At 47.0% G+C, this 10,349-nt stretch overlaps 1 protein-coding gene across 5 annotated transcripts in view; it reads left to right on the top strand.

Moving 5' to 3' along the window:
• The first annotated feature begins 2,080 nt into the window (after positions 1-2,080).
• The window catches only part of GSAP (gamma-secretase activating protein), a 62,715-nt gene continuing 54,446 nt past the window's right edge, over positions 2,081-10,349 (top strand). For all 5 annotated transcript variants that reach the window (XM_073328566.1, XM_073328567.1, XM_073328568.1 and 2 more), the window contains exons 1-2: positions 2,081-2,350; positions 9,826-9,902. In XM_073328566.1, the coding sequence (XP_073184667.1) occupies positions 2,266-2,350; positions 9,826-9,902 (162 nt within the window). In that variant the 5' untranslated portion in view covers positions 2,081-2,265. The remainder of the gene's footprint in view (positions 2,351-9,825; positions 9,903-10,349) is intronic.

Below are 10,349 nucleotides of genomic sequence, written 5' to 3'. Positions count from 1 at the left end.
AGTGAGTGGTGTTGCAACATGTCACGTGGCCACACTGCCATATGACTCCATGCACCAGGTCACAATGCCCGGAGTTGGAAGCTTGCCTCCGCCCGGCAGGACAAGAGCCGTCTCTGCCGGACGACTGCGGGGCTAGCTTACTCTCCAGCTCCTTGTGAAAATTCTTGTGCAATTTTGTCAATTGCATCATCCTCTTGAAAAGGCACTGCCCATACACTGAAAGGCTGCCAGGGGGATAGTCACCCCTCACCCCAGATTAGCTCTGCCACTGACACAAAGATGAATTATACTGGCGAGCTCTACATTAGCTCTGTATAGTTCTTACTTTGTGGAAGCTGGTTTCCTTTCCCACATTATATAAGATACAGATCTTATCAAAAGATGGTATCATATGATTCTCACAGTACACATAGTAGAGAATAGTTCATTCACCATTCATGTTTTCTCTTTTTGATGCTTTGATATTTCTGATCCTGGCCCAGACTGTGTCCCCTGGATCCAGATGCTGGGAGTGTGCTCCTCCATGTGTGGATGTTCCCGGCCTGCACCTCTGTGGCACTGTCCCCCTCCCCTCCAGCCCGCCACACACACACTCTCTCTCTCTCTGCTGCAATCCGTGGAGCTGAACTTGAAGCTGTGCTGTTTTTTCAGTGGAACCTCCTTACTCCCATGGCTTGTGTGGGCTATGAGGGCCAGGGGAACCACTGGGATGTATTAGCAGGAGTATTGTAAGCAAGACATGAGAAGTAATTCTTTTGCTCTACACCGCGCTGATTAGGCCTCAGCTGGAGTATTGAGTCCAGTTCTGGGCGCCACATTTCAGGAAAGATGTGGACAAATTGGAGAAAGTCCAGGGAAGAGCAACAAAAATGATTAAAGGGCTAGAACACATGACCTATGAGGGAGGATTGAAGAAATTGGGTTTGTTTAGTCTGGAGGAGACTGAGAGGGGACATGATAACAGTTTTAAAGTACATAAAAGGTTGTTACAAGGAGGAGGGAGAAAAACTGTTCTTCTTAACCTCTGAGGATAGGGCAAGAAGCAATGGGCTTAAACTGCAGCAAGGGCAGTTTAGGTTGGACATTAGGTAAAACTTCCTGTCAGGGTGGTTAAGCACTGGAATAACTTGCCTGGGGGGCGGGGTTTGTGGAATCTCCATCATTGGGGATTTTTTAAGAGCAGGTTGGACAAACACCTGTCAGGGATGGTCTAGATAATACTTGGCCCTCCCTTGAGTGCAGGAGACTGGACTAGAGGACCTCTTGAGGTCCCTTCCAGTTTGATGATTGTATAAGCAGCTATTGTACTGGGCGGCTCAACGTTCGTGCTGGATTTCAGCTGTGCTGACCCAGTTACAAGACTGTGGCCTGAACCTGAAGTCTCTCTGGTGCTGGTGCGTGGGGAACTTTGTGCCTGTAAATTGCCCAGCACAAAGGGGGCATGATTCTGACGAAGGCCTCTGGGTGCCATTGTAATAATATCAGAATGACTAATAATACAACACCCCCCTCCCGCCCACGCACCTACTGCTGACACCACTAGGTTGTGATACCCTCATTACAGGCTCCTGGAAGGCTTTAGAGCCACGAAGGGCAGCGGAGCTGGACCAGAAGCCAACATTCCCCCGAGTTTGGAGGCGTTGGATCTGGGGGTTGGTTTTGTCCCACTGCCAACCTCCAGCGTTTATCTTATTACCAATTACTTATCACCAGCAGGCAGGGACGGACCATTTCTCAGCAGTCTGCGTAAAGCACCACCAACAAACCGCCCGCCTCCCCCCCAGCCCGGTGAAAGCCCGGGCCGACGAAACATCACCGGCCGGCCGGCCGGCCGGCCTGCAGCGCAGCGTGCAACCCCAGGCCTCTGCTCAGCGCAGCCTCCCCTCTTGCTGCAGCCTGTGGGAGCAGCGCGCCCAGCCACTCCAAGCCGCCGGGAGCTGAATGACATCCCCGGCACCCAGTAGGCTGCCGCTTGGAGCAGCTCCCGGCGGGGCTGGGCTCCTCCCAGCGCGGCCGGGCTCCTCCCAGCGCGGCCGCGCCCGGGCAGAAGGGAAAGCAGCGGCCTGAAGGCGGAGGAGGGTGGAAGCGTCGCGCCCCGCCCCGCCCACGCCGCCGGCTCCCGGGGCCACAGGGGCGGCGCAAGCCCAGCTGCACGGGAGCGGGGAGGCCGGTGCGCCGGCCCCTCCAGGACCCGGGCTCTTGCGAGTCTGCCCCGCGCCTCCCCCTGCAGCCAGGGGCCAGGAGGGCGGCACCGGCACCGGCGGGATGCTGCTCCAGCTGAGCGCCGAGTTTGATCCCCAGAGCGATGTGGTGCCGTGGCTCTTGGCGCAAGGTCCGGCAGCGGCTCTAGGTAACGCTGATGCTGGGGGAGGCGCTTTCCCTGCCGCCCACGCAGGCTTGGTTTCTGTAGGGTCGCCCCCACCCCTGCTAGCCATGTCTGTCTTGTCCTCGGCTCACCTGTAAGGCAAGTGCCCTCGCCCTCCCAGATGTGGCCCTGGCTTCTGCAGTGTGTGCGCATATGGATGGTTACCCGGCCCTTTAAACATCCCCACAGCCTCCCCCCCCCTTCTTAAAATGGGACATAACACAAAGGGAGGGGGAAGAAGTTTGACACGATGTGATTTTAATGTCCTTGCTGGGTCAAAGCCGAGCTGGCTGAAATCTAATTTTTTATGAATCGGCACCTTAGTTTAGTTTATGGCAGTAATAACAACAACATACTATTTATGTGCTGAGCGGTGACCATGTCAAAAGAGCCTAGGTGTGTTTAAACTTGGGCCTAAATGAGTGAAGTAGTGTCTCTTTTTGGCATGGCTTAGTCAGGTGCCGGGAGCATGATATGTGAACCATTGCCAAAAAGTATCTAGAAATACCTGTCTGCCTTGATATATGTTATGGTTTTCCCATATGTGTGCTCCTTGGCTGCCAGTTACAAAGATTGCTGGGCCTAATGCTGGACCGATTTACACCATGTTCAAATGCCATTAAAGGCATGTGCAGAATCCAGTCCACTCATTATTTATGTAAGTACACTGTCTAAATGTCCACTTTAAAAGTGATGCAAATTGCAAAGTTATTCCGTATGTTGTGAGTTTATATTTTAGATGGTGACATTTTATTTATTTTTTAAAAATGGAGAATCGGGGAGTTTCATCTGTTATGGCAGGGAAGTGAAAATGGTTCTGTTACAAACATGAGATGCAGACTGCACTGAAGGTGACATGCCAAGAGCTGCGAACTCCTTGAGTAAATATCATTGAGTCTAAAAACAAATATAACATTAAACAGGTTATTCTAAAGTATGTGTATTTAAAAGCAACTACTTTGAAATGTGAGCCAAATTCATCCTTAGCTCTCCACTAAAGTCACTCATGCATCAGAGATGAATTTGGCAAAGAATGTTCAAAGTGAAACAATTTTATATGACAACAGGAAATAACCTATGTAGATTTAACTTCCTACTAACAGACTACTATCATGTATGCTAGATGTTATCCCTTTCTTTCACAAAACTTTCCTCTCTCACTCCCCATTTCTCCAAAAATTTGGTTCAGTACTTTCCCCCAGTAACCTCCCCTTTAAAAAAACAAAAAACTTTAATCAATCTTGTAAATGAATGCTAATTGAAATTAAATTAATGGTTAGATGCCACAACAATAGGTGATTGCTAAATTATTCTGTTGGGTGGTGTGGGAGTTGAGAAGCAATAAATAAACCCAGTGGACTTTTGGCACAGTGGTTCCCCCCCACCCCACCTGTGAAGTAACTGGTTCAATTCTGTTTTTTAAAAACTACAGAAGACTCAGTTTAGAAAAGCAGAGGGAAATAGCATAAAAATCATCATCTTTAGGGCCCTATTAAATTGTCCATTTTGGTCAATTTCATGGTCATAGGATTTTTAAAATAGTAAATTTCATGATTTCAGATATTTAAATCTGAAATTTCACGGTGTTATAATTGTAGGGGTCCACACCCAAAAAGGAGTTGTGGGGGGCTCACAAGATTATTATAGTGGGGCTTGCGGTATTGCTACTCTTACTTCTGCGCTGCTGCTGGCCATGGTCCTTCCTTCAGAGCTGGGCAGCTGGAGAGCAGCGGCTGCTGGCTGAGAGCTGAGCTCTGAAGGCAGAGCCACTGCCAGCAGCAGCACAGAAATAAGGCTGGCATGGTATGGTAATGCCCCCTTATTTCTGCACTGCTGGCTGCAGAGCTGGGCCCTCAATTAACAGCTGCTGCTCTCCAGCTGCCCAGCTCTGAAGGCAGCGCAGAAGTGAGGGTGGCAATAATGCGATTTCCCCCCCTACAATAACCTTGCGACCCCTCCCACGCAACTCCCTTTGGGTCAGGACTCCCAATTTGAGAAACACTGATCTCTCCTGTGAAATCTGCAAAGTATAGGGTAGGGGTCTCAAACACGTGGCCCACAGAGTTATTTCCTATGGCCCACCATAGGCGCCGACTCCACCGGCAGCCAAGCTCCCCTGCCCCCCGCCTCCGCCCCCCCGAGCTCACCGCCCCGCTCCGCTCCTCTGCCTACCTCCCAGTGCTTCCCGCTGCCAAACAGCTGTTTGGCAGCACTTAGGACTTTTCATGAGGGAGGGGGAAGGAGCGGGGATGCGGTGTGCTCAGGGGAGGAGGCGGAGAAGAGGTGGGGCTGGGGCTGGGATTTGGGGAAGGGGTTGGAATAGGGGCTGGGAAGAGGTGGGGCAGGGGTGGGGCCTCATGGAAGGGGTGGAGTGGGGTGGGGCTGGGTGGGGCTGGGGCAGGGGGGAGGCTTTTGTATTAAAAGGTGTCAGTGATGCAGCCCTCGGGCCAACGTATTAGTCCTCATGTGGCCCTCATGGTGATTCAATCCTGAAGCACTTGCATGAGAGGAAAGTGATCAGGAACAGCCAGCATGGATTCACCAAGGGAAGGTCATGCCTGACTAATCTAATCGCCTTTTATGATGAGATTACTGGTTCTGTGGATGAAGGGAAAGCAGTGGATGTATTGTTTCTTGACTTTAGCAAAGCTTTTGACACGGTCTCCCATAGTATTCTTGTCAGCAAGTTAAGGAAGTATGGGCTGGATGAATGCACTATAAGGTGGGTAGAAAGCTGGCTAGATTGTCGGGCTCAACGGGTAGTGATCAATGGCTCCATGTCTAGTTGGCAGCCGGTATCAAGTGGAGTGCCCCAAGGGTCGGTCCTGGGGCCGGTTTTATTCAATATCTTCATAAATGATCTGGAGGATGGTGTGGATTGCACTCTCAGCAAATTTGCGGATGATACTAAACTGGGAGGAGTGGTAGATACGCTGGAGGGGAGGGATAGGATACAGAAGGACCTAGACCAATTGGAAGATTGGGCCAAAAGGAATCTGATGAGGTTCAATAAGGATAAGTGCAGGGTCCTGCACTTAGGACGGAAGAACCCAATGCACAGCTACAGACTAGGGACCGAATGGCTAGGCAGCAGTTCTGCGGAAAAGGACCTAGGGGTGACAGTGGACGAGAAGCTGGATATGAGTCAGCAGTGTGCCCTTGTTGCCAAGAAGGCCAATGGCATTTTGGGATGTATAAGTAGGGGCATAGCGAGCAGATCGAGGGACGTGATCGTTCCCCTCTATTCGACATTGGTGAGGCCTCATCTGGAGTACTGTGTCCAGTTTTGGGCCCCACACTTCAAGAAGGATGTGGATAAATTGGAGAGAGTCCAGCGAAGGGCAACAAAAATGATTAGGGGACTGGAACACATGAGTTATGAGGAGAGGCTGAGGGAGCTGGGATTGTTTAGCCTGCAGAAGAGAAGCATGAGGGGGGATTTGATAGCTGCTTTCAACTACCTGAAAGGGGGTTCCAAAGAGGATGGCTCTAGACTGTTCTCAATGGTAGCAGATGACAGAACGAGGAGTAATGGTCTCAAGTTGCAGTGGGGGAGGTTTAGATTGGATATTAGGAAAAACTTTTTCACTAAGAGGGTGGTGAAACACTGGAATGCGTTACCTAGGGAGGTGGTAGAATCTCCTTCCTTAGAGGTTTTTAAGGTCAGGCTTGACAAAGCCCTGGCTGGGATGATTTAACTGGGAATTGGTCCTGCTTTGAGCAGGGGGTTGGACTAGATGACCTTCTGGGGTCCCTTCCAACCCTGATATTCTATGATTCTATGATTTGAGTTTGAGATCCCTGGTAAAGGGTAAAAGCACACAAAAAACTAGAATTCACAGGGGGAGACCCGATTTCACAGTCCATGATGCGTTTTTCATGGTCATGAATTTGGTAGGGCCCTAATCCTGGTAGAGAGAGATGCTAGTATAGGTACTAAATTCTGAATGTCTATTTGGAGACCTTTTGGCAAGATACGCAATTCAAAAAAATCAACTGTGTATGTATTGTTGCACTATAAAGGGGTGTGTCAGATTGATTTAGCCCCAAACAAGTTTATACAAAACCAAAGGTAAATAGGAAAGTTCCCATTATTTTAAAAATAAATTCCTTACCTTCCCTCCTACCCCAAAGTCTGTAGTGGAAAAGTATTCCACGTACGTTAGGTATTATTATTATCATCTATCATTATATACTGGAGTGGTTTACTGTGATATGAATACGTCCTATAGTGTGGACATGGCACTGACCATCTTGTTTAAGACCGATGCAGGCCATGCACGGCCTTTTTAAAAATGCAAAAAAACAGTCATTTTTAGAATAAACCCATCTGATGTTACTGTTTAACATTTCAACTTCTGTTCACATAGTGACTTTTCTACCTTTTAAAAATAAATTATTTTTGTGTCTAGGCACCCAGGGCGTTGTAGCCTATTAGTTAAACTACTATTAAACTATCTCGGGTTCAGCTCCTGTTGCTACAGTTTCATGCTCAACAGAGCTATCTTGTAAAGTCTCACACGCATGTTTAACTTTATTCTCATGGGACAACTCATAGGAATGACATTAAGCATCCATATAAGTTTTGTCAGTATTAGGGCTCAAATCACTGGATTTTGGACAAAAATATCTTGTGTGATGCTGAACTTAGCAATCACGTATGTTGTGTTCACAAACTGATATATCTCCAATTATAGGTCCTACCTAGTAGAAGCATTGTGTTTGTAAAACATTGGTCAGAACTAAAGAAATTAAACTTTTTAAAATAAACACATGAAAATATTTTTTTTCAACTGTTTATGAAGGAAATCTGGACTTATTTTTGTTTAGCCCAGTCATGTGAGTGTTCAGAAGACAAGCAGCACTTCTTGCTATGTATTAAAACTGTGCAATATTTGAACAAAGTCTTCCTGGCTATTCTGAATCTGGTGGTGGTGGTAACCTGCTGGAGAGTCACAAATGGCCATCCGTATAAAGGAGACTTCAAGCAAGTTTCAGAATGCAGGGCAGGGAAGGGGTGGGAAGAGGAAGGGGTGGAGTGGGGTCAGGTCCGGGGACAGAGTGGGAATCGAGCACCCATGGGAAAGAGGGGAAGTCAGCGCCTGTGGGTTGATGGGACAGTATTCACCCTCGACATGCAGGCAGGCTGTGTGGTTGCTTGCCTGCTATTCTAGTCTGTGGACTGGGATATTGGCTATTGTTCTTTGTGCTCTTGGGTTTTTGGCCACTAGATCTTTCAAGTGCAGATTTAATGATCACTTCCCCAGTCCACTCCAAATGCTCAGTCTGTGCTGGCTTAGTAAGGGTGGCAGGACAATCACCTTTGTGGTGTGTAGCTCCTTCAACATGTCCTCCCTCCTCTTCATCCTGGACTGATGAGGAGGCCCTGTGGTACAGAGGGTATTGTGTGGGCCCCCTATGTTGGAGTGAATTCTGCCTTGAGGGAGTCTCCTATGTGGAAAAGGATTTGTTTGGAGACTGTTCTCTAAACTTTCAGGATTAGTAAAAGTAGGTGAATCCAATGAAATTTCCATTAATATCAATGTAGGGTATAGTGTCATTCGCAGGGATAATGACAGATCTTCTGGGCTACTATTGGGTGATCATCTCTGGTGTAATGCTGTTGTAATTGACTTTGAGTGATCTGACAGCTGTGGAAAGTGATGAATCTATTAGTGTAAAGAAAGCCAGGATTTCCCCCTTGTTCCCCAGGAACAAAATGCCAGTGTTCTGAATTTAATTGATCCTAACAGTAATAAATAAAACAAAGGAGGTGTTCTTTTCATTACTAATTGTGTTAGCACAAGCCAGTTTATGGTATAAAAATACGTGACTATAAGGAGGAGGCGCACTCTCTACCAGTCTTTAGTGATAGCCACAAAGTTATTAGTGTCAAACCCAGCTAATAACCTAACTGGAATCTTGAAGATTTTTTCCATTCCCACTTTCTGAACCACATTGCTGTTACAAACTACCATACAATGATTAAAATGAAGCCATCAAATGTTCTTGTTATGGACTACATTTCCTTTCCCAATCAAGATCCGATTTGTGATGCAACAACCCTTTAGCAACCACAGCTGCTAGAAAAGTGGCATAAGGAAGGCATGTCTTTTTATTGTCTTTAATGTGATATGAGATTTGTCCTTTTTGACATACACATGCTATTTCCTTTTGTTTTGGGCTTCCCTGCTGCCTGGTCCTTCTCTTTGCCCTTCATGTCCATCGTGGCTTTCTGATGATTCTCTCCCTCCTCTACCCCCACTCTCTTATTTATGGTTCCCTGACACATGGGATCCTTGCACGTGCCCTTGTGCGGCTTAGTTTCCAGGTACCCCGGTGCAGCGGTTCTTAAACTCGGATGTGTGGAATGTGTGCTGGAGGGGGGCATGAAAAGATTTAGGGGGAAAAAAACCTTACTGCACACCTTCAGAGCTGGGGGGCCAGAGAGCAGCAGCAGCAGCAGCTGGCTGAGCGCCCAGCTCTGAAGGCAGTGCCGCCGCCAGCAGCAGCACAGAAATAAGGGTGGCAGGACCACGCCATGCCAGGCCATCCTTACTCCTTTGCTGCTGCTGGTGTCAATGCTGCCTTCAGAGCTGGGTGGCCGGAGAGTGGTGGCTGCTAGCCAGGTGCCCCAGCTGGGGTGACACTAATACAGACAGAAAGAAGAAGGTGTGATCAAATAAATCTGAGAACCGCTGCCCCAGTGTGTACTGCCTGGCTGCATAACTTCCTGGTGGCTCTGGTCACGAAGGGAAAATTCTGTTTCTTACCCTGCTCGTTATGTGGAAGTGGCCTGTGGAGGAGGCAGCTAGAATGGCACTGCCTCGTTTCCCGGTACTTCTCTGAGTTGCCTGGAGAAGCAGTTGGAAACAAGGTGACGGGCGTCGTGGTGCTGGTTCTACCTCTGTGTTGACCACCAGCCGGTGCTCTGAGAATTGCAGTTTGAGACCTTGCAGTGCATAGCCATTACTTAACTTCTAAAGTCCTGTATGCATTTAATAGAATGGGCTGAAACTGATCTGCTGTCAGCAGCATACAATGAATCCAAACACCTTATTTAGAATCCTAATGGAAAATAGGAGTTGATCTTGAAATTTTGCAAGGAGATGGTTGAATTCCATTACTATGGCAATTAGAACTGTTAATTCAAACATGGTTTCCATGTTATTGGGTGGGTGAGTGGGGAGTGTTTAGAAACTGAGCTCCTTTTCTGTAAGTTTTAAAACTCATTACATCTCATTTGAAGTTTCATTCAGGATTAAATAGAAGCCTGCGTACTATACTATCTTCCTCAAGAAGAGAGGAATTTTTTCATGCGCACAATACGCTGTAGAAAGGCCTTCATTTAAGTGTTTTTGCAGATGTAAGACTAATGCTGATTTGTTTTAAACCTACATAAGTTCTACAATGAATTAATCCAAATGAGTGTTTTATGCCTTTAATACTTCTTATTTCAGACACTTTTGAGAAGAGTGCAGCAAATCCGTACATAGTAAATGTTGAAAGAAATGGAAAAATTATTTATACCTGGAAGGTGAGTCTACAGCATAGAAGTCTGTTCAGATATACCAGAAAGTAATAATTTGTCTAATTTAATCTAATACTTGCATTTTATGTTTCTTTTCATTGGGATTTAAAACCTGTAATTTGATCGATTACAAGTTTTAGATGCCTTTTAGGTTACTTACAAAACTGTTTTTTCCTTGGGGCAAGGCTGAAGGGACTGAGAGTGAAATTCTGGCTCCATTCGAGTCCATTGGAGTTTTGCCATTGACTTCACTGCTGCCAGGATTTCATCCTGAACGAACAGCCATTACTTAGACAAATTCTTCATAAACAGCACATTCTTCCACCCTGAGAGCTGAGTTGCTCAAGAAAGACAGAATCTACTGAATTCAAGCAGAGCTATTTCACTTAAACTTAGTTCTGTATAAGTGACATCTTTAAACTTTTTTAATGGTAAAAAACCCTCCTCATGCTG

This window comes from Lepidochelys kempii, chromosome 1, assembly GCF_965140285.1.
Source record: "Lepidochelys kempii isolate rLepKem1 chromosome 1, rLepKem1.hap1, whole genome shotgun sequence".
Taxonomy (NCBI): Eukaryota; Metazoa; Chordata; order Testudines; family Cheloniidae; genus Lepidochelys; species Lepidochelys kempii.
The sequence above is the reverse complement of the archived record's forward strand: the minus strand, read 5'-3'. Positions and strand labels throughout refer to the sequence as shown.